Source organism: Stegodyphus dumicola, chromosome 3 (assembly GCF_044657685.1).
Source record: "Stegodyphus dumicola isolate Sdum_Otavi_A_Nest chromosome 3, ASM4465768v1".
Classification (NCBI taxonomy): domain Eukaryota; kingdom Metazoa; phylum Arthropoda; class Arachnida; order Araneae; family Eresidae; genus Stegodyphus; species Stegodyphus dumicola.
Window position 1 is genome coordinate 5,169,468 of NC_140770.1, and position 26,365 is coordinate 5,195,832.

At 32.1% G+C, this 26,365-nt stretch overlaps 1 protein-coding gene across 4 annotated transcripts in view; it reads left to right on the plus strand.

Moving 5' to 3' along the window:
* The window catches only part of LOC146997904 (transmembrane emp24 domain-containing protein 2-like), a 103,335-nt gene that overhangs the window by 12,017 nt on the left and 64,953 nt on the right, over window positions 1-26,365 (plus strand). Inside the window, exon 2 of one of the 4 annotated variants that reach the window (XM_085812314.1) lies at window positions 15,096-16,173. The exons of the other annotated variants lie outside the window; for them this stretch is intronic. Within the exon in view, the coding sequence (XP_085668440.1) occupies window positions 15,096-15,350 (255 nt within the window). The 3' untranslated portion in view covers window positions 15,351-16,173. Of the gene's footprint in view, window positions 1-15,095; window positions 16,174-26,365 lie in introns of those variants that run through there. 4 annotated transcript variants of the gene reach the window in all.

Genomic DNA, 26,365 nt, shown 5'->3' on the forward strand with positions numbered 1-26,365 from the left:
ACCATTGTTTGATTTTTCCTATTTTCTTGATTATCGTTAACTCTTTTGAGTGCTATTAATTATTTGCGATGGTTGATTATCATTTCTAGTGTCTGAATGAGTGGTAGAATTCGATAATGCACTCAAACTATTCTGAGTAGCAATTGAATTAGGAGGTGAGGTTTTTGGCAGTTTAGCTGTTTTGGTTAGCTTAATCCATCAGAATCCTTATCATTATCCGAATTTTCATCCTTTTGTTTTTGTTTAGTATTAGTGTGTGGGTGAGTGTAGCTTGCATGCTCATCAAAAAGCCATTACAAACTGTATAATAATAACCTAATTATTTACAAAAGCAAACCTGCAAAAACAGCATAACTTTTAAGCTCACGAATTAACTTCTAATGGCTGGAGATGCAAATAAACATATAGAGTACAAAGTCTGAAATCTAGACCACCAAATCAGCAGCAAATGTTTTTTTGGAGGTGCATGTCCCGATTTTTGATTTTACTTCAGCACTGAATTAAATACCTTCCTATTGAAGAAATAATCATTTATAGGCATAGTTCTATATGGTCAAAATAATTTGACTCTGTAGGCAGAATTTAAGACCCACAGAGTCTGAACCAGATTGCAAAATATCTATTGCCTGCCTGGATAATCCTGAAGTATATGTGGAAATTTATTTGTTCAGGACTACCAAAAATCATGTGCAGGAAATAGATCTAAGTATACTAAATGACTAAATATAATTCCAGCTTAAATTCATCAGGGTGCAGTAGAAGCAAGGCAGAATTTAACAGAACTATATATTTTTTAATTACAAGTGCTGTAGAAGTAACGAGAAATTGTGTACCCGTATGTATTCATTACTCAGTGAACCAGTACTCGTTACTATCGTATCGTTACTCATTACTTTCGGTAAAGTCAATCGGTATTTGTATCCTGAGACTATTTTATCAGTATACGGCCCTAGGGATGCCGCCCTAGGGATCAGTATACGGCCCTATGCGATACTGAGTTTTGCGTCGTATTTTTGAATACAAATAATTCACCTCTTTTTGTGGTGTCTCAGAAGTCAGAAGCGCCTACGGAAGGCCGTCAGGAAAATAGGAAAAAATAAAATAAAAAATAAAACACGAAATAAAATAAATATTACAATAATAACATTAATTAGTAATTAAAATAATAAAAAATTACTTATTAAAAACTTAATAATTAAAATAATAAAAAATAGTGATTAAAATAATGAATAATTAAAGTAACATAATAATTAGCAACTGAAATATAAAATACTTATAAGTAAAATTTAACAAAAATGTAAAGACAAATAAAAATTAAAATAATTCTTAAATTTATGATGAATACTTAAATTATAAAGTAAAATACCAGACCTTGTCTTGTTGGCTTAGTACCTTCTCGTCCTTTCTCATTTCATCCCAGCTCCAAAAAGTGTCATTTTGTTCGCTGCCTTCCCCCACCAATTCCCTCTTTTCCGTTTTATCCGCTGTTTGAAAAATAGGTGTTTACTTTACGATAAGACGAACGTCTGTTTACTTCAATTAAAATGGTTTAGAACATCTGTTTCTACTTCGACTTAGCTTTTGATTTCTAATACTACTTATTATTTTATGCAGACGAATTATGCTGAGCGGAAGAATGAATTTCAGACATGTTCAAACACACCAAACACATGTATAATTAACATTAATGTTACATTCTTTATTAAAAGTAATGGGTCCTCTTTAAATGCAACCATTCATGCTTTTTAGAGTATTTTACATGTTGTGGTCTTAAAAAGGTGATGTTCACTACCAATGTTTGTTTATGTTCTCAAAAATACAGATCTCTTATAAAGTGACCTCTTAAAGATGTCATAATTAGATGATTTGCTATAATTATTTTCTAATAGATAACGGAATTAATGTAATTTAATGTCAATAACTCGAAGAAGCAAGTTTAAATACGGTGCAACAAAAATAGAAGTATTTTAAATGACGAAAATATTCATATTTTGTCAATGTCAAATTTTAAAAAGAAATTATTTTGGACAAATTATGAAATCTAACTTTTAATGTTTTGTCTTCTGGTTCCTATATTTATAGCTGGCAAAGTTTTATACTCATTATGAAAGAAAAAAAAAATACAAGAAGTTTGAGTCCTGTAAACAGAGATTGACCGGGAAATTTTAATTTCAAAATTTGCAGTGTTTGATGCCATTTGTAATTTGCCTTCGGGTATCGCTTAATTAAGTTAGAATAATTCGAGGAAATAAATTTAAATGAAGTGCAGCAAAAATAAGCATAATTTTAAAAGTTATGCGTTACCCATATCAAATTTCACTTTTCATAATGACAATAAAACTTTCCCAAATACAAATAAAGAAACTGGGTTGGTATTGGTGTATTTAATTATGTATGACAAAGCACACTAGAGCTGTCTGTCTAAGGGGAGGGATGCCTTCGTGGAGGACTTTCTAAGGGAAATGGCTCGCATACACGTTACACATGGCGAAAACCACGAAAACACCCATGCAGCCAGCCCGTTCTCGGGATTCGAACTGCAGACCGAACTACCAATGTTCAACGACGTTACCGCTCGGCCGCTGGTGGGCTAAAGAAACTATGAGACTGCATTAAAGATTAGATTTCGTTATTTGTCCATTATTCATTATTTCGTTTGCTGCTGCTCCCCATTGCTTTCATCAGAACTGCTAATGATGAAAGGGTGAATTTCTAGTAAAGCATGTATATTAATGTTCATTATACATTTGTCACATTTTTGCTTTCTTTCAAAACAGCGATAATGTGGTTCTCTTGCTTTAGAAATTAATAAAATGGGCCCTATGTTATAAAAACCTAATTATATTCAGATACACACCTTTTGCACATGTTTGAAATCCATTATTCTAATCAGAAAATATTGAATCAATATTAGAAATCGAAAGCTAAGTGAGATTGAAATAGTAAGAGTCATATCGTCTAACCAGTTTTAATTGAAGAAAACAGGTGCTTGCTTTATCGTAAAGTGAACACCTATTTTTCAAACAGCGAAGAGCCCACCAGCGCTCGAGCGGTAAAGTCGCTGAAGACTAATAGTTCGGTCCAGGGTTCATTTCCCAGCTAACGGCTGGCTGCACGGGCGTTTTCATGGTTTTCCCCATGTGTAACTTGTATATGAGCGTCACCACCGGAAAAACAAGGCCTCCCTTCTGCTGCGAGTGACGTCAGTCAGCCAGGGACTAGTAGGCATAACAAACCATCACCGCTCCTTTCGGTAGTAACGTCAACGTGCAAGCATGCTTGTAGTTTTAGTGGGAAATTTCTATATTTCATAAAACATTTAATAATATTTCATTTGTTAATAATCTGTTGAAGGATGGTTTATACTTGTTGTGTTCCTAACTGCAGAGGAAACTATCCAAACACTGAAAAAGTACAGATGTTTTCTATACCCAAATCGGATTCGTTGAGCAGAAAACGGCTCCGTGCAATTCACCGGCAGAATTTCATCCCATCCAATCATTCTAAGGTACGTACAATCAATTTTTTTAAACTTATGATTTATTTCTCGATCAAAAATTAGGCCTTATTGTTGCTTTTTTTATACTAATTAAAATTCTATATATGATATTGTTATTATAAACTTAATTTGAATTATATAAAATCTGAAATTAATTATCCTGATACATAAATCAACAAATAATACAGTTCGTCATTAATTTTAAAGCATTTAAATCTGTAATGAAATTTAGTGAGATATTATTTAAAGTACAATATTTAAGTTAATATTAGGTAAGCAAAAACTTTCTAGAATATCAGCTGAATTTCAGTATACATACACATCATTCCAGTACATAATGTGTAGAGTATGTCTTGAAGTACTAGGTAGATGAATTTTAGCTACTATTTTTCAGGTTCCAAAATTTATTTCTGAATGGAAATCTGTATTTTCATTTTACATTTAAATTATTTGTAAGATTTTTCTTATGAATCTACAATGATACTCAATACTGAATTTTTCATTCTTTTTAGGTTTGTGAGAAACATTTTGTCGAATCAGATATTGAAAGAACAGTCGAACATTTTGATGAGAAAAAAGGAACTTCAATAAAAATTAATTTAATTCGTCCAAGGCTTCGAAAGGATGCTGTACCTTCACAGCTGCCTGGCTGTCCAAAATATTTATCAGGTAAATCTTCAACATCAAGAGAAAGTGCTGATGATAGAAGAGTTTGAATTGATAGAAACAATATACAGAGTGCTCTTGCTGCAAGCATAACCAGTAAAGAAATTTACAACAGAAAAAAAAGTTTTTACTCGTTTTCTGAATTTTTATCGTGCATAAAGTCTGAGAATGTTCCTGATGCTTGGACAGTTATTTTCAAAGACGGTAAAGTTGTTTTTCTTATTATTGATACTGAGTCTGTACCGATTATTGAAGCTTCAGTAGTAGTGGCAGAAAATTTAATGTGTCATGTTTTTATCGGTAAATCAGAATTAAAAATAATAGATAACGAAGTGTTTCCTAAAGTAATAAATAATATAAATAGCTTGTTTGAAGTTTTAGACTTTGTATTGAATATTTCTAAACCACAAAATGAAAATTTATTTTCCAATGTTATAAAAACAGCTATTACTCTATTGAAAACTGTTAAGACTGATGATAGTGATAAACAACAAACTGTTGAATTCATTACAGAACAACTGTCCAATCTAATTTGTAAAAAGAAACGCATACGTTATTCATCACATATGTATGTTTTCTTCGTTATTTTATATTCCATTTCTCCCCATGCATATAAATTTTTTAGAAGTTCATGCAATATCATTATGCCACATCCAAGAACAATTTACAGAATATTTTCTGGATTTAATACTAATCCCATTAAAGAGCAGTCTGATGAAAACTTCTTATCTTTCATAAAACAAAAAGCAGATGGCTTGAATTCAGAAGACCTTATAATTACATTAATGTTGGATGAAATACACATAAAACCATACATAGACTATAAGGGAGGAAATGTTGTTGGTATGGCATATAACAGTAATAGTGTTGCAAATACAGCATATGTATTCATGATACAAAGTTTATTATCATCATTTAAAGAAGTTGTACATATACTGCCCATTAAAAGAATCCAAGCTGAAGACCTTTTTTCAGTTTTAAAGAAAACAATAATTGGTTTACATAGTTTAGGGTTTAAAGTTGTGTGTGTTGTCAGTGATAATAATGCTATAAACAGAAAAGCAATGTCTTTTTTTTCTTCCCCACCCCAGTTAAGTATTGTTTATCAACACCCATGTAATAAAAGTGATTCTTTGTTTTTTATCATCGATTCTGTTCATATCTTTAAAAGTATAAGAAATAACTGGTTGAAACAAAAAAATTGTGAACAAGCATTTTATTATCCTGATTTTGATGATTTTGAGAAATTACCATTATCCACTGCCTCATTTAAATCACTAAAACAGCTTTATGAAATTGAGTCAAATTCTTTAGTAAAATATGCATATGGATTATCCTTAAAATCCATCAACCCATCAAACTTGGAGAGACAAAATGTCAAACTTGTTAACAGTATTTTCAACAATTATGTTATTGTTGCTCTTTCTACCATTGGCAAGGAGAATAATATTTTAAATTATGCTAGTACCGCAAGTTTCATAAAACTAATTTATAACTGGTGGAATATTGTCAATGTTAAAACACCTTTGAAACGTCAGAGGCTAAATGATCCATTGCAAATGCCAATATTGCCTAATAATTCTTTGAATGAAAAGTTTTTAAAAAGATTTCTGTTATGGTTAGATGTTTGGAAAGCTAATGCTCCCACAACTGGGACCTTTACAAAAGAAACGCATTTAGCTGTTTCTCACACCACACATGGGTTATTAGAATTATCTAAGTATTGTTTTCATGAGTTAGGATTTAAATATTTTCTTGCAGGAAAGATACAGACAGATGCATTAGAAGAGCGATTTAGTAAATATCGCATGCTTGCTGGATCTCAGTACCTAATATCAGTAAGACAAATTTTTGAAAGTGAATCAAAATTAAGAATGCAAAATTTTCAACCTTTATCTCTGAGATCAGTAGCACATGGGAACATTTTAATCGACTGTATTGGAGAAGACTGTGTTACAGATGATAACTCAAATGTTTTAGACTTATGCTCAGAGTTCAATATTAATATTTCTGAAAATGATTTTCAAAATATTCAAAATGTGTTACCAGTCTTAACTTATATATCCGGTTATTGCTCATATATGGCTGCAAAAACTCTCAGATGTAATTCCTGCTTTAAATTAATTGCCCTTGACAAAAATCTAAAATTAAGTGCAAATTATAATTTTATACGAAATTTAGACAGAAATGAATTACTCTTCCCCTCAACAGATGTTGTTACTGCAGTAACTTATAATTATGTCGTAATACAAAAATTATTAAGCGAAGAAAATGAAAAAAAGTTTTTGAAGCAAAATAATCAAAGAAATGTTGTTATTGAATTATCGTCTACTATTATTGATGAATGTGATTTTTTCTTAGTCAATGAAACTTGTGATAATGGCCATTCCAATGACACTTTATTAAATATAATTTTAAGAACATCTACAAATTGTTTTTTAAAAAATTATTGTACTAAAAAAAATGATCACGTGCCTGTAACAAAAAAGCGAAAACTGCAAACTGTGAGTCTTAATGCTAATTAAATTTTCCTTAAAAAACCATTTTCTATGTTAATGGCTTTTTTTTAAATGAGTATATATTATTGCAAATATCAGTTATGAATTCATTCTATATTACATGTACATAAAGTGCATTTATTATTCATTGCTCTGAGAAGCTGCAGTGCATTAAATAAAATATTATTAAAATTTTGTGTATTTTTTTTAACTTATTTTAATAATTAATACATTTATTAGCTTTTTCTCCATTCAATTTCTGTTCAGCTGGTTTCAAAATAATCAATTTTTTTTTACTGCTTTCAGTAGAATCAGTTTTATATGCTATGTTCTGTACACATGAATAATGCACAAAATTTTACTCGCCCTTTTAAATTATTTTATGAAAAGCCTAATAATTCCTGTAAATGTTTATCAATGCTAAAAACAACAAAATTCTTAATAGATTTGTTAACAAATCTTTTATGACCAGTGTTAAAACTTATAAATTTAATGTGGAAACAGTTTGATAATAATTAAAATGCAAGGGACATTTTAAATACCCAAAATTTTCAAAGATCATAAACGCAAGGAAATTTAACATAATTTCTCCTAGTTGCATAACTTGAAAATTGACTTATAAATGCTTCTATATTGTAGTATATCATTACACCATCACTAGCTTTTTCTAGGTTCTCTTGTTTTTGCTCAATTGGTTTCAACAGAATTAATTTTATATGCTGTGTCAAATTCTGTAGACAAATGAAAGTGCATAAATGTCACTTGCCATTACATTTCATATACTGCTAACCTAATTTAACTTACATTTCATATGCTAGACAATAATTTATAAATGCTTTGACACTATTAGATTCTAATTATTAGTTCTTTCTGAATTCAATATAATTAATTTTATATGGTATGCTATGTAAATAAACAACACAAGATACATCACCTTCTATTATTATTTCAAATATTGTTTATCTCATGTAGCTTAAACTTATATGGTAGAGAATAATTTAAGCATCCTCATGCATTATAATATACCACTACTTCATTTATTAGCTTTTGCTGAATTAAGTTTTTTGTTTAATTGGTTTCAAAAGTAATAAATGCCGTACACAAACATTATTTTTCACGTTACTGCCTAAAAACTTGTTACTTTAGTTATTCTATATAGCAGTGTCAATAAAATATTAAGTGTAAATAATATACATCAAAACTTATATTTATTAAATTTTATACAGCTTCTAATTTTCATTACTACATCATTTTGAATATGTTTTAATATTTAAGAAAAATGTTGTAATTAAATCAATAAAATATATTTTTGCTATTCTGTATAATATTTCATGTAAGAAAATGATTAAATTTTAGTCAGAAAAAATATAGCTAATTAAATATCTGAGTTTTCCATATCATCACCACCATAATGTAAAACTTACATTAGATGATCTATTGCTTGCAGATTTTTCTTGTTATGATTATGTCTAAGGACATGAATTTGTTTCATCTATATGCATATTTTGATTTAGATTTAACCATAGATTTTAAACATACAGCAAGCAAACTTCCTTACAGCGCTAATATAAACAAAGTTGAAAGCAGATGTTCTTGTCACTCAAGGGAAAAATAATGTACATATTGTCGTTCTTACAGTAAAAACAAAATGAATTTGTTGGCTAACATGGCCGGAAAATGTATGGAAACCATTATGTGTCAGTCTTTTAAATATTCATGCATACAGCGAAAATTCACCTGAACTTAACTTTTTTGAAGAATTTTATTTACTTACATTATTTTTTATTTTGGGGAATAAAAAATGAAATTTCTAATTTTTGAAGAAAATTCGCGCTGCCTAGAAGCTGCGAGCCCGTTTATTCCTTTACCCGCTACTAGTGACGTCACGATCGCAGTGACGAGGTATTGTTTTTCCGGTGGTGACGATATCAGCCACTTTCCTTTAAAAAGTCCTCCACGAAGGCATCCCTTCCCTTAGGCAATAGCCCTAGTGTGCATTGCTGTAACCAAATAATCCGAAACCGAAAAAGAGGGAGTTGGTTGGTGAAGGCAGCGAAGCGACGAAACATCATTTTAGAAGAATAGGCTACATAACCAAATTTCTATCTATACTCTGGTAAACAGTACATTATTTGCTCATCAAGGGCCTAAATTTAGCTAATGCCTGGCTTGGTTCTTAAATTGCAATTTCAGCAACAGCCCCCAAACCAGACGATGTCTGGTATTTTATTTCATTACTTAGTTGTTCATCATTAATTTAAGAATTAATTAAATTTTCATTTGTCTTTACATTTTTCTTGAATTATAATAATAATCATTTAATATTCTAGTTGTTAATTATTTTATTTATTTTTTATTTTTATTTATTTATTTATTTATTCATCTTTCCTGATAGCCTTCCAGAGCTCCAGCACTTCTAATTTCAAAAATTAAGTCCTGATTACAACCAACGAAATAATAAAAATAAAATATAAGCGAAATAAAAAGCCAAGTAACTTACTTAGTGATAAATAAATAAAATAAAAACCAAGGCTTTTATTTTTGCCTTACTTGGCATTTATTTTATATTTATATACATATATATATATATATATATATGTGTGTGTGTGTGTGTGTGTACTTTACATTTAATTATAAGGATATATATATATGTACTTTACATTTAATTATAATTTATTTAAAATATACATATTTACGTTTTGTAGTATTACCGATTGCAATAAAAAGAAAGGTGCACATCTAGATGTTAAAACAGGCCCATATACAAAATTTCAATGTTCTAGAACTTCAACGTTTTTGAGTTATGCGAAATGCATATATACGTACTTACACATAACGAAAAAATCCCTTTCAAGTATCAACTTGAGGCCATAATCATTACTCATAAGTATCAGCTTAGAGTAAATGGGATTACATTTAACAATCCGTTTCTGGAAAAAAAAAAAAGTGTTTGTACGCACAGAATATGATACCCAAAAATTTTTCTCGATTACAATACTTACTTCCTTTTTATTTCGTACAAGGAAGTAAAGAACTAATATTAACCTACATATTCTTATTTATACCATACCTAAATGCAGTATACTGTCAAAAGTCGTTAATTCGGACACCCATAATCCGGAATGATCCTATTCAGACTTCGTACTGAACCAGAATCTGTATCCAAAACAAATATTAACAATATTTGCAGTATGCAATATTTCCAAATTTCTCGTTATTTAATACATTTAGATCCAGCATATGTATTGCTGTGTAGCAAAAACCCAACAAATAATTCCATTAGAAAACTCTGTTGCCTTGTTACTGAAAAGTGGATATATAATTTGGTATCTGTGGCTCCCTTCAAATTCAAAATCTTCATAAGACACACTATGGATTAATCAGTATGAAAATATGAAAAGTTTCTGAACAAAGACCTGAAAGCATGTGCACAAAATCTGGAATAAAAATTCCTCCAAGATAAAGATCCCAAACAAACAGTAATTTGAGTGCAGTTAGTTCTACAAACAGTAGATTGAATACAGTTCTTGAGTACAGTAAAAATTACTCCATATTCTGCATTTGACCATACCCAAAATGCAAAATTAGCTGTAAAACAAAATAAGGAAACAATATAATTCTTAAAAAGTAATTTTCAATGGAAATGAGAAGAAAAATTAACATTCATGCAGAAGCATTAGAAAAATGTAATTTTAACTAAGTTTTAGCCATTAATTAGTCTTTTACTTGTACATTTTTAATAAAAATGCATCCGACAGTGCCCAGAAATTTAAGTAATTGCATTTACATTATACCTCCCACAAGGTACACCTCTACTCAACACTTTTGTTGCTGATCTCACACCAGCATGGGACATGGTGTCGATGGTAAAAAGCAAATCGTGCCAGCGTGGAGTGTCGAGTGATATCTCGATAGCCAGCCGTCCATTCGCGCAGAAAGAGCTGCAACTCAACGTTAAGTCTCCATTTTAGTCGGCATTATATGTTAAGTATGTCTGCTGGTATTGGGTGGATTATAGGTTAGAAGTAATTTTAAAAGCATATGGTTTAAAATTTTAGCCTTATTATTAATGAAAAAAAGAATCTTTAATGAGTTTTACAGGGCCTTCATGCCCTCCCCCAAAAAAAAGCTATCCAAGAAGCCTCTAACAGGTGATGAAATAGCAAATTTGTTGGCTGAACTTTTGGATGAGTACTTGAATGATGTTAGATATGACGGCGATGATGATTTAATTTCTCCCCAAGATACCCATGATATTTTGGATTCTGAAGTAGATGAAGAGTTGAAAGCTGTGCAAGAGTCGACATGACATCAGCTTGATTCTTCTATGGTACGAATTTGGGAAAATTCCCGAACAACAATGGAACAAAATCACAAAATCTTTCACAAAATCAGAGTGTTTGTTGCTGCCTATTTAGGGTTACAATCCAAATCATTATTTTGTCATTTACTTACTGAAAATATTTTGGATGAAGTAAGTACTCATGACTAGAATCATAAAGTACTTTGTTGCCGTGAAACAAATGCTTGGAAGGAATCCACAAAAGATGAAATGTTGGTAGTTGTGGGATTAATTTTGCATACGAGAACTATAAGAATAAACCACATTCAAGATTACAAGAAAACTGATACAATATTTGAGATACACACTTGAATGCACTATGAGCAGGAATTGTTTTCTTTTATTGGTGGAGCACTGCACTTTGTGAAACTACAAAATTTAGAAGCCCCAGAGGATTGATTACGTAAAATTAGAAATATGGTGAATTTGCTCAAAATGCGGCTGGCTGAAATACACTACCCAGGACAAGAGAATAATTAGATGGTGGTTGGCATGAAAAACTGAAGATAGAGGTAACGGTCATGAAGTATGCTAATGGTGTATAATCAACAAATGAAAAGATAAAAGAAATGTAATTTATATTTCTAATGAATACAAAAACGATATTGTAGACATGAGAAACAAGAGGCAAAAGGAAAACCATTTCCTGTCATTCAATGTAATAAATTTATGACAGGGATTGATAAGCAAGATCAGATGATCATGGCGGAGGAGGGGCTCTAGATGGCCTACCAAAATATTTGTGCATATTTTGAAATTAATGATTTTCAAATTCTCACTTTCTCTATAACAAATATTCCACAGAAAATATCACTTTGACTTTTGTTCATTGGTGATATGCAGTTTATTGAAACCACAACTTGTCCCTCGTGATTCCATGCCTAATTCAGCTAACTAGAACATATGATCAATCAACAAGAAAAAAAGTGGAAAGATAGTTTGAAAGCAGTGCTAAAGTTGTTATTCCCAGGAAAAAATATAGATATTATTTATATATGCAAAATTTAACTTATAATAATTCACGTATATTAAATATCTGCCAGTGATAAAATATCATACAAAAAACAATTTTTGCATTTTATCACTTATTTTCATTATTTCGTTTCATTTTTACACATATGTACCAATGCGTAATGTGGCTTTTAGGAAATAATTTTACCCCTACTGCCTATTGTTCACTAGCACGTTGTCAAAATATTCTATTAACAAAGGCCTAAATAAAGTATAAGCAGTATGATACACATAATCCCGTTTTATTACCACTTTTTTCAATCATATTTGCATAAAATATAAGTGGCCTTCTGCGAAACTTTTCCATTTAAAAAAAAATTCATGATGATCATTGCTCATAGTGAAGGATTCAAAGATCAATCATCAGCGACTTTAATATCCATGTGGGAAAAATGGTTGCAATGCACACACTTTTAAATAACCAGTGCAAAGGAATATTATTTACATGTTCTGCCCTTCGGCACTACATGGAAAGAGGAATGCTTTCATGGAGGACTTTCTAAGGAAAACTGTATTTCTAAGGGGAGCTTCTAAGGGATTTACGCACGTTACATATGGGGAAAACCACAAAAATGCCCTTGCAGTCAGCCTGTTCGCGAGATTCGAACCTCAGACTTTTGCAATAAAGGACGAAATTTGGCATGCAAAAACATCTTGATCGAACATGCAAATGAACAGGAATTGGGATCATAGCGCACATTTCTAGTGCGCAATTCACAAAGTATAAAACCAGTAACAGAGGTGAAAAATTTACCCTCTTAATCTACTCTCAACTACATGACTCTGAATGTGGTTGCATTGTAGGGATGCATGAAGCTGGGTTGTAGTACCGAGCAATAGGTAAATTTAATTAAATTCAATAAATTCAATAAGTTAGCAGGGGAAAATGCATATAATTTAATATTCTGTACGAGGAAGTCATTTGATGTACGCATAGAATTTTGAATTTGATGTTTTCAAATAAAGCATTATAAATATTTACATACTGTAGTATGATTATTTCAAAAAAAATTTCAGACAAACTAATGCATCGTGTGGCTTATGTGTTAAAAAGGATCACTTCATTCATTCATCTATTTACTTTTAATATCATCAAGAAATTTTAATTCACAATAACTATATATTATGGCCAAAGGGGCAGTTATAAAACTTTTAATGTAACTTAACTGATCATCACTAATGTGACAGTTTGCACTCATTATCACTATTGTGTCAACCTGTAGTAATGAATCAGATGTGCTGAAAAACAGAAATCCTAGATTTGTGTATCTAATAGCTTCTTGGCCATGGATTCATCACATTCATCTAAAGTCATCAATTTTTACAACTACAATGATATCCTTAAATTGTATATTTATCTGAACATTAATATTCCATTAACTTACTACCAAAGAAATTTCAGCTATTCTTAATATAGTAAAATTAATACTGCCATATTCCACTAAATAACTTACCATGATCAGGTTGAGCCATGAAGAATCCACCATCTGATGATTCTTAAGTATACTGCTCATCATCGTTATGTTTTGATGTTCCAGTTAGTTTGTCTGCAACTAAATAAGCTGAGCAGAAACCTACACCAAACTGTCCAATCATAGAGATATCAGCACCAGCCTGCACTGCTTCCATAAATGCTTTGGCACTAGACTTTGCCATTCTTCCCAAGTTGTTTACCAGATCCCGCACCAGCCTGCACTGCTTCCATAAATGCTTTGGCACTAGACTTTCCAATTGTCCCCAAGTTGTTTACGAGATCTGCTTTCGTCGTACATACCCCCAATTTTGTCAAATGCCTAAAGAAAAAAATTTATATCTTTAATTAAGATGCTAATTTTTAATCACATTATATTTATTCATATCTTCCAATGAACTAATTTTAAACTTGCTAGTTAAGACATACTATATTACTGTAGCTGCAGTCATGCTAACAAAATTATTGAGGCCCTCGGTAAAACTGAAATAATCTATGACCAATACACATTTTTGCAACGAAATCAAATTATGGTCCCACGGCCATAATGGTACTTCTTCACTTCGTATACAACCTCATTTAGTTTGCAATCTTAACATGTTACAACATGTCAAATATCCATCAGAATTACTTATATCCGATGAGTTTGAAATCATTTCTCGAAGAAAGATTTCTTTTTTGGAATAGAAGGTGTTGATGATCAGGCTCATCAATTGAGCTATCTCACTGCAAGTTATAGCAGGTTTTCCAATATTTATTCTTATGGATAATTATGAATGTCCGCATAAACTAAAATTTCTGAATAAGTACATCAAACATCAAAACACTGCTCACAGGAAGTGGCCATCCAATTCACCTAACTTGAATCCCCATTAAAAATCTTTATGATGAGTTAGATGCACTGCTTTTATTATAGTCCCCCTCTAACTAAGCTCAAGAAGACTTAAAATTGAACTATTAGAAAAATAGCTCTTATTGCCTTATGGCAGCTCCATATAGACAGGGCCAGATAAAAGGCGATTGGGCCCCGCATTTGAAAGGGGGTTACCATCAAAATAAACAAAAAAAATTTTGAAATTTAAAGCAAATTGCTTTTGACAATAATGGCTAAATTATGAATTATTCAAATAATTAAAAATATATTTATTTTAAGTTCGCATTGCTGGATGAGATTTATTAATGTGTTTATTATTATATAATATATGCTTTATAATATAGAAAACTCATACCCGTAAAAGTTCATGTCAAATGTATTGAATTTAATCAAGATAGTCCTATATTAGAGAGATTTTGCACTACGTACGCGAACAACTTTACGTACATTAACTACTATGCACGTATATATGCACAAGCAATTATTTGCACAAACATACCAGCCATTGGTATAGTATCAAACGTCAATTGTTTCTTGCATTTGTAGTTCGCTATTCTTCTAATCGTTATAATTATTAGAGTCGTATTTTCTGACTACAATTACTAATTGTTGAATAAGGTAAGTACTAATTGTATTACATAATTTTATTGACAAAACAAGTGTTTTTTTTAATTAAAAATTTAAGTATAGTATTTGATAAAAAATGGATACCTAATCTATCATTTTATCATTAGATGTCGAATCCACTAAAACGAGAAAGAGATGTAAGAAGAAAATTTAAAACTGATAGTCTAAAAAGGAAATTAAGTGCAAAAAGGAAAACGGAAAGTGAAAAACTCAGAGGAGCTTTAAACAAATTTTTTTTAATAGATAATGATGACAAAGGAGAAGGAGAAACTAATGACAAAGTTGAAGAAGAAAGTACTGATAAAAATGAAGAGGAAAATGACAAAAATGAAGAATTTCATGATAAAAATGAAGAAGATTAAGAACAATTAAAGAATGAAGAAGAAACATAATTGCACATAATGGAGCCGGAACAGGAAGAAGCAAATATTGGAATGAAAATGGAATCACAGAACATAACTGATGATCCTGCGTCTTGGCCTGAGATTATTATTAAAAAAATAAGAGATTTAGTTATAACAGAATCACTAAAAGATCATTTTGAACAATTAAAAAATCATAATGAATCTTTTGAGTTTTTGTGAAAACTTCAAAATATGAAAAAAGAAGTACTTCAAAAACATGCAGCTGAATTAAAAATTTCTCTAACAGATTCTAAGTTAACAGAAAATGATGTACCAAAAGTGAAAGAAGCTGATATAGATGGGAAAATGTTAGTTGAAGAACTGGAAGCTTTGAAACCTATTTTTCCTTCAGAATTTTTTGAAAATCCGTTTAAAATGTTCAAAGTTTTATCAGATAATGATAGACCACTGGCATTTCTAATCTTGTTTATTGCTCTCCGAGCTTCTGGAGAGGGATCATTTTTCAGAACAAAAAAACTATCTGAGAGCGACAATGAATCAGGATAGATTAAATAGTTTAGCAATTATGTCGATTGAAAGTGAAGATGCAAGGTAATTAGATTTTTAAACTATTTTAGAATTTACAGAACAAAAACTTAGAAATATGTAAATTCATGCATTCATATCCGGTGATGTAAATTTATATTCAATAAATGTTTTTGTATTTTGAACATTTTTATTTTTTAATTTATGTAGAAGTTTACATGTCTGATGATCCATGACATTTGATATATTCATATATATATACTGAATTTGAATTTTATTTAAATATTTAATTTCAGAGAGAGGTCTCCGGGAAAAAAAAAAAAAAAAAATCCAATCGGGCCCCGCACCCTATTCGATCCGGGCCTGCATATAGATTACCATATCAAAACTTAAATGAAGGTCAGAAGTGAGTGACATCCTTCATTATTAGTTTTACTTGTTTGCATTCTTTCTAATTTTTTTAGCTTCACAACATAATATACAAATAGAAATAAATAGTCACAAATGTACCTAATTATTCACTATTTATTACAACAGGTTAGCAATAATGAAAAAATTGCATAAAATAAAATGCATAAATTAAATGAAGCTTACCTCAGAGAGAGAGGTCTTAAAAATAAGGCCTTGGGCCCCCCTTCTCTTTAGCCTGTGACCTAGTCACCGGCTGGTACTGAGTCATGATCCTAGTCCACGGCCGGCGCTGTAATAAAATGTTTAAATTAGAAATAAAATATTTTAACATGAAATTCAATCAAAACGTTGCATTCAGGAACATTAAAAAATTTAACACTAGCACATTAAAAACATAGATACAAGCATAAAGAACAATGTATGAATTGATTTAATGCCACAAAAATTTGGCAATATACAATAAATAAGACTGGAGAAAGTTTTTTGAATGCAGGACATCTCTCTAGTAATTCAAAGTGCCAATCGTTTCGATGGCATAGAAAGGGTAGCATTTAATTTGATTTGCCAAACCGGCAACCTCCGTTCTTGCCTTTCTATCATTTGCACTCTCGGAGACCTCAATCAATGCACCATAAACTGATCCTAGCTGAAACCTCACAGCTTTAACGGAATCTATTCGACATTTACAACGTGTTTCTGAGATTGGCTTCACTGTAAACAATTTCACATATCACTTGAGCATATCCCAGCAAACACCAAGTAAATCTGATGAAAAATCCCTGGTCGACAGCCGCAGTCAAACAATTTGCCATATCGCTGTGCACTAAGCTGTTATAACCACATGGAATGTAAAATGCTTTTGGATTTAGCTCGAGTATGAGTTTTTGTACACCACTGTTCCGTCCCTACATACTGGATCCATTATCATATCCTTGCCTTCTGCAGTTTTGTATTTGAAAATATCATTTATCAAGCTTTTTTAAGCATTCTTTTGTCAAACTCAAACCTGTGCTACGACAACAAAATGCTCACAAATCTCAACTGTTGTCACATAAACATTGACAATTTGTATTATCATAGACATTTGCTCCTGAAGACTTGCATCAGGAGTCCAATCTAGCATGATGGACCAATATTTGCCAGTCTGAGCATCTGCAATTATTTTCTCGAGAACCACTTCGCCCATCAGATGGAGGTGTTCATTTTGGATGTGATTCCGTAGATAATGGTCATGTATCTCAGCGTTTTTGATATGTTCTGTCAGCCTTTTTTATAACACAAATCCAGCAAAATTCCTTCCCCGGCCTTTACCTGCACAACTGTTTGTCTGTTTATCACAGATATACATACTTCCAGTTACAAAAATGTTTTAATTGACCCAAATACTTTTATTTTGGTATTTTTACATTTAAGAGATTATAAATTACAAAATCTAACATTTCATTCATTTCTTTGCATTACATTCATTTACATTTTCTTCCTAGCAAAATTTAAGTACAAAAAGTCCAAAGCAGCCCATATCATTATTAACAAAGTGTCACATATGAGACTGACCACTGATACCCACTGAATGAAATGGTGCTTCGAAAATTTTCGTAACTTTCAGTAACCATAAATATTTCATAGGAAAATCAACTAACAATAATCGTATTCTTAACATTAATGACATCACTACTACCAAGGGGACTCAGCCCCTGCCACTCTTCCAGCCCTACCACCTTCAATTGATTTAAATAAGCACTCTTGCTGGTTTTTCCATCTAGCTGATGATTTGCAGTATAACGTTAATATGAATAGAATTTTAAAAAATCATTCTTTGGGGAATTCCTAAAATATTTTGAATCAGACACTAATAAAAAGAAATATGACTTATACATAGTTTAGAATTAAATAAAAATATTTCCCAAATGGTTGATTCGAAACGTGCAAATCATATTGAATTTGCGTACAGAACAGAATCAGAATCAGTCAGAAACAATAGACTGGTGTGCAAAAATTAAGGACGAAGTCGAAAAACTAACATATCAGCTGAACGAAGAGGCAGAGCAGACAGAAAAACCAATCAGGAGATTAAGTAATGTGATGTACAGTAGCACATGCGCAGATATGCAGGTAGACGTAATGGGGGAGTGTCTGAGTAGTATAAAGCATGTTGTCGGTGTAAGATCAGTATTTCTGGCAAAGAGATTGCACGCCATATAGCAGTTAAGAAACAATAGACTGGTGTGCAAAAATTAAGGACGAAGTCGAAAAACTAACATATCAGCTGAACGAAGAGGCAGAGCGGACAGAAAAACCAATCAGGAGATTAAGTAATGTGATGTACGGTAGCACATGCGCAGATATGCAGGTAGACGTAATGGGAGAGTGTCTGAGTAGTATAAAGCATGTTGTCGGTGTAAGATCAGTATTTCTGGCAAAGAGATTGCACGCCATATAGCAGTTAAGAAACAATAGACTGGTGTGCAAAAATTAAGGACGAAGTCGAAAAACTAACATATCAGCTGAACGAAGAGGCAGAGCGGACAGAAAAACCAATCAGGAGATTAAGTAATGTGATGTATGGTAGCACATGCGCAGATATGCAGGTAGACGTAATGGGGGAGTGTCTGAGTAGTATGTTGTCGATAAAGCATGTTGTCGGTGTAAGATCAGTATTTCTGGCAAAGAGATTGCACGCCATATACCAGTTAAAATCACACCGAGTTGCTGCCTCAGCGAGAAATGGCGAATAATCAATCTGTTAGACGACATCTGGATGCTTTTACCCGAGGTCGAATCATTGGGAAGTTGGAGGAAGGCCGCAGTGTGACAAGTGTGGCTGCAGAGTTCGGAATTGCTCACAGCATCGTTTCACGACTTTGGAGACAATTTCAAACTACAGGAACAGCTATCCGGGGCTTTAGTAGTGGTCGTCCACAAGGAACCACACCCGCAGATGACCGGTATATTGGCCTTACAGGCCAGAAGAAACAGGCGGCAGACAGTGTGAGAAATCGCTAGACACACGACTCAAGCGACTGGACGACCGATATCGCGTTTTACCATGGCCAGAAGACTGCACAGTGGTGGTCTGTTTGCACGATGCCCTGTACAGTGTGTACCTCTAATGCCTGCCCATCGGAGAAGGCGTTCTCTGTGGTGCCGGGAACACCGGAATTGAAGAGACAATGAATGGGGACAAGTACTCTTTACAGATGAGAGCAGATTGTCTGAGTAGCGATTCTCATCTCATACTCATCTGGAGAGAGCGGGGAAGCCGCAATCATCCCTCGAACATCATTGAAAGGGACAGGTATGGAGGTGGCGGTGTTCTCGTTTGGGAAGGCATCATGCTTGGTAGTCGTACAGATTTTCACATCTTCGACGCAGGTTCAGTCAACGGGACCCGTTATTGTAACGAGATTCTTCTTCCATATGTGCGTCTTTTTAAAGGCGCTATGGGTCCGCAGTCCTTTTTCATAGACGACAATGCACCATGTCATCGCACAGTAGCTGCCGAACAGCTCTTAGAGAGTGAGGATATTGAACGTATGGATTGGCTGGCATGATCTCCGGATCTCAATCCCATCGAGCATGTATGGGATTTTCTAGGCAGACACTTGGCAGCTCGTACCTTACCACCAGTAATGATTCCGGAGCTTCGATTGGCACTGCAAGATGAATGGGCAGCAATGCCTCAACAACTCATTGACACCCTCATTCTCAGCATGGGCAAACGCTGTGAAACCTGCCTAGCAGTCAGGGGAGATCATATCCCCTATTAAAGACCGGATGTTTCTTGCTGGACACCCATCACAGGGATGTTTCGGCCTTCAGCCGCATTGCGCTCCATGCTACTTTTTCAATAAAGCTTCTTTTTATCCCTCTGATTTCTCTTTTAGTAAGTGTTGCTTACATTACTCATGTCCTTACGTATTGGGGATCTTACGGTATTAAATGTGTTGATTTCGAAAGTTTTTGTACAAAGTTATATTGAAAACACCGTCTCGTCCTTAATTTTTGCACACCAGTGTATATGGCTAGGATTGAGTAAGTGAAAAGTGTGGATTCGCGTGCAATGGAGCCAGGACAATCTACTAGCACTAAGAATATCAAATAGAAATGACAAATTGTTTATGGAAAATGTAATGAAAGCTATCATTTCGGTTTCCTTGGAATGGAGATGAAAATGGAATCTCAGCCTTGATCTTTTGTTTGCAGTGAACTGTTATGAAATTATGCAGTGAACTGTTATGAAAGTTGAGCCTAAGCATGCTAATTTAAAGGATAAATCTAAAGAATATTTTAAGAGGAAATTTTCAGAGTTCAAAAATAGTAAACAAGTAATGAAAGTTTTCATTATTTCAAGTAAAAAACCTTCGGAACTTAGAATTGTTAAGAATGGGGGCAGGTTCACATTATTGGAGAAAACCTTACATTATCAGCAGCTAAAGATATCGTTTTAACATTATTAAACGAAAAAGAAACTAATGAACTTAATAATATTACGTTATCAAATGATCCAGTAAATTCATAACAGAGACACTTGTTCAAAAAATAAAACACAGCAAGTATTTTGCATTACAGTTGGATGAAAGTACTGATATAACGTACTCTGTTCAATTATTAGTTCAAATACGTTTTGAAGAAGATAAGTGAATTCCCGAACAGTATTTATTTTAAGAATGTCTTCATTACAGAGCAACTGTAAATGATATTTTCAAAGTACAGAACAAAGTCTTTAATCCGGACGTCTATAATCCGGAATGATCTATAATTCGGACCTCAAATCTACAAACACTCTATGCATGCGCGTTCAATGTATAGCGGACAGTATACTTTATGCATGCGTGCGTTAAAAGAAATTTTTAATAAAGTAAAGAAATATATATTAAGCTTTTTTTGTAAGTTTTGATACCCTTTAGATCATAATTGTTCTTTATTTCATAAATTATGATTTCAAATTTTTAATTGTGTAATATCTGCATGCCATCTTACCAGATTTAAATTGATGATCTATAATTCGGAAAAATCCCAAATCTGGAACTGCCGAAGTCCCCACGAGTCCGGATTAAAGACTTTGTACTGTAACTGACAATTTTATTTCTGATAATGATATTTCTTGAAATATCTGCATTGCTGTATGCAGTGATGGAGCTCAGGCTTTAACAGGAAACATCCGGGTGTTATTTCTCAAATAAAAAATATCGCACCTGAAACTAAATTTACTCACTGCTTCATTCATCGTGAAGCTTTGGTAGCTAAAATAATCCCCGAAAACCTGGAAATTGTTTTGAATCAAGCTGTGAAAACTATTAATTTTATTAAAAATGAAGAATTGAAGAATAAAATTTAAATTGGAGAATATTTATGATTTTATGCCAAGAGATGGGCAACGAACATGAAACGCTTTTGCTATACTCTGAAGTAAGGTGGTTATCCAGAAGCAAAGTTTTAAATCTTCTCTTTAAACTTCAATCAGAAATTAAAATTTTCCTGTATGATTAAAAATTAGAATTATAAAAATATTTATTTAGTGAATTCTTGTTGGCATGTTTCATATTTAGCTGATATTTTGGGAAAATTAAATGAATAAAATTTAGGATTGCAAGGATAACGTGTTAATTTATTTACCAATAAATGTTCTGTTAAAAAACTCGAGCTAATAATTAAAGAATTATGTAATAATATTTTCAACATTTTACCACCTTTTAGAAAAATAATTTTAAAATAATTTGAAATAAAAAAAATTAACGTACAACAATAAAATTCATTGTTTTTCATTAATAAATAATCTCAACATGTATTTTCCCAAGGAGTACGAAAAAGAAAATTTTGCTCAAATGTATCTGAAATTTTATCTCGTTTGGAAAAAAAACAATTGAGAGAAATTTTCTGTGGTCAAACTCTAACTGAAGATTTAAAAAATAGCACATTTGTTAACTTCTGGCTGAAACCCCCCCCAAAAAAAAAATGCATTTTCAAATAAAGATATTAAATTTATTGCCCTATTTTCACAACCTATTTGTGTGAACAAGGATTTTCTTCCATGTTAGATTTGAAAATAGATACACAATAAAATCAAAAGTGGATCCTAATTTATGGTTAAAAACTAAGTGAAATAAGACCAAACATAAAGAGATTCAAATATCTTAAGCACAGCCAAATTTCTGCCTAAATTGTAAAATTAAAGCTATTTAGAGGACATTTTGATAATTAAAATCGTAACCAATTTTTAATCTAACATTTTTATGTGTGCATATTAAATACATACAGCCAATAGTGAAAATGACAAAATATATTTCTTAATATCTCTATTGAGAAACTGAAAAATAATCATTGTAAAATGTAGTGGTGGTACATAAGTTTTTCAGTTTTTGTTTGGATGGTACACGTTGGTGAAAAGGTTGAGAACCACTGAATAAACACATACAGATGATCAATTTTAAATAATAAACCTTTAATCACAACAATTACTCTTCATAACTACTCATTAAATCAACACTGAAGATATTTGAGTCGGAGAATAAATCGGACCAAGCACGGCAGCGACAGAGCGTTAAGTGTTTTTCACGCATCTTGAAAATATCCGCTACAGTTACAGCTAGAAATTTGGGCATGCAGTTTGCGAGTAACAAAAATCTTGGCGAGTAACAAAAATCAATATCTCCACACTCCAAACAAATGAGACTTAACTAACTTTTAGAAAATTACAGCTAAGTACTGATGTCTACTAAAACTACTGAAACTAAATAACTATGTTAAATCAATAAAACTTACGGGCGGTTTGACCCGAGTTGGGAGCCGCCGCCTGGAAGTCATCATCTCCTGTAAGAGAAACAAATGCATTTAGGAGCTTTTAATAGTTAGTGCACATATTACAAATATTTCTTACATTCAAAATCAGGTATGAAAAATCTTGAGATAACTGTATGCCAGTTTTTAGGAGGTACGGACATCAAGTAGAATTAATATAAATTATAAAAAACTACGAGTTGTTGGATGTAAATTTCTAAGCTTTTTCAAACAAATCTGTGTGCATTTTTCTTGAACTGCGTATGTCGGATTTTGAAAGGGGAATGAAAACTGGAGTCTGATGGATGGGACATTACTTTGATACTGTTTTTGATACTCATTCTATATTACTATGAAGCATTCAAATAGGAAACACATCTCGATTTCAAAAATGCTTAAAATTGAAATGCTTAAAATTGAAATATATTGTGTTAAAGAGGTACCAGATAAATATCCATGAGATCAGTGTAGCAATAATGCTTCACTATGATATTACAACAAAAGACCTACAGATCTTTCTATAAGCAGTAAATAATCAAGAAAAATATCATCCGTGTCTTTCGTGTTTAATCTTTCTAATCTTTAGATATTACAGCTGTAGAGTACGAGAAAGTCATTTCCACGAATGACTCATTATCTCTATAAAACGAATGATTCCTTGCAATAACTATAAAAAAAGTTACTATACTTTATGTTATTTAAACATTAACCTAACAAAACAATACTCCCAATAAATGAGACTTGACTTCAGATGGGAAATTAAAACTAAGCACAGACGTCTTCTAAAAGCTCCTACACTAAGCTGACTACTGATAAAAAATCTCTACTGATATCAAATCTCAAGAACTTTAGTTAAATTATGAATTAAAAACATTCAAAATCTTAATTTACAGATACTTAATCATACTCCTTATAATATATATGAAGATGCATAAAACTTACCTTAGGTGGTGGAGGAGATGGAGGTGGTGGACTAGGAGCAGATCGTGGAGGTGACGGCCTAGGAGCAGATGGTAGGGGTGGTGGAGGTGGAGGAGATGCCGCCCCCTGTAAAAGCAACAGACATACTTAGAAAGCTTTCAATACTATACATATGAGAGATACAATTTCATACAATACTATACATACTCAACTTTCTATACAATACATATGAGAGCTTTTATGAGATATTGAAATCAAGTAAAAACTAATATAACTTATCAAAGTTATGTTTTGCTGGATGTGAATTTTCGAGCTTTCCCAGACATTTTACAACTGCAGCTACATCTTGCTGGTGCTGCTTTCCATTCCACGCAGGTGGTCAAAATGAAGTTGATATGTTTTTAGACTCACAGCCACCAAGTTTCTGGGCCAAAGGTTTTGAAAAACTACCAAAATATTGGCATAAAATCATGGATTTAGGTGGATTACTGCACTAAAGACACTGCTTTTATGTTCTTTTAATGTTATTAAGAATTAAGAACGTTTTTTTTTTTTTGAAGGAAAACTTTAAGATCAGGCACATTTCAACAATACAATTCCATGACAATACTACAAGAAATGAAATAATGAAACACAGATTATATGATATTTGAAACATTTACTAGATAAAAATAAATGAGAAAATATAATTGCTATTGCAACACTGAAATAAAAGCAAGAAAACAATACTTAAAGGAACAGCAGAAATCATTTAAGAGAGTACCAGACATTTCCAAATATAAGCCGACCTGCATACAATTCAAGACTGTTTCAAAAATTCAGTCAAAATTGAAGACACACATGTGCAAATTGCATCAAAAGTCCAGTTATATTGAAAATCCAGCCAATTTCCTTTTCCTGGCCTTTATTTGCACGATTGTTTGTCTGTCTTCCACTTAAAAAAGTGTTTTAAATGATGCAAGTATTCATGTTTTGCCATTTTTAAATCCGAAAGATTATAAATTTCAAAATATAACATTTTATACATTTCTTTGGCTATTGTATATTTGTGTTTAGGAAAATTATGCATTCCTTATTAATAAAAAATCTTGATGTGAACACAATATGACATTCTTGTATGGAGCATTTATACACATTTTTAATGCATTTGAATTTATACTTAATTCCTCAAATTTGAGACATATTTTTCATTCATTTAATTCAGTTCTCACTTTGCGGCAACAGAAAAATATGTAAAAACTCAAAATTCCTTCATTAAAAATTGAAAAATATGAAAAACATAAATTTCATTTGTCTTACCAGAAATGAGATGCCTGCCCGACCTTTCGTCATCGACCGTGTAATTGGCCGGTGCTGGAACAAAAATTTTTAATTAGCCATTTATAAATCTGAAAGATTATAAATTTCAAAATATAACATTTTAAACATTTCCCATATCATTAACAAAGTAAGGAAGTATGGAAGTACCACATATCAGAGAACGAAATAAACAAAATGCTACTTCCTAAATTTTCCCAACTTTCAGTAACTATATATATTTCATAGGAAAATAAACTAACCATAATCATATTCTTAACATTAATGACATCTATACTGCCAAGGGGACTCGGCCCCTGCCACTCTTCCAGCCCTAGTGCCTTCAATGGATTTAAATAAGTTTGCTGGTTTTCCCATCTAGCTGAGGATTTGCAGTATAATGTTAATATGAAAGAAAAAAAATTTTTAATCCTTCATTGCGGAATTCTTAAGAGATTCTGAATCAGACACTCGTAATAAGAAATATGACTTGTACGTAGTTTAGAGTTTAAAAAAAATGAAGACATTTTTCCAGGGTTCGTACACATTTCGTTACATGAAAATTAAGGACTTTTAAGGACCATCAAATAAAAAATTAAGGACCTATCAGCAAACAAAAAAAAAAAAAAAAAAACGAATAGGAATTTGTCTGGAAACTCTTTAAACTGCAGCAGAATTTCATCCCAATCATCTTGTAAAACAAGTTTATTTTGCATTAATACCGGTAGAACTATTTTCATTTTCTTCTGGGCTTTTTCTGGACTTTTATAACCATCAATCGCGGGTCTATACAAGATGCATTTCGATTAAGAGAATAATTTATTGGACATTTAGACATTAAGTGTTGTACTATTGTTAAGACACATTGTTGACCTTCTTGTTTCAATGCAAAACTTTCAGCTTGTGAAATGTCCTTCTTGCGGCATTTTTGAATATTCTAGTTTCAAAATTTTAAAGTGCTGAAGGCAATCATTTACAAGTTTTAAGATATCTTCAGCAAAAAAGGGAATAAGTGGTTTATCACTTTGATAATATTCAAAGAAAGGCAATAATATTTTCGACAGAGAGAGAAAAAAATTTCA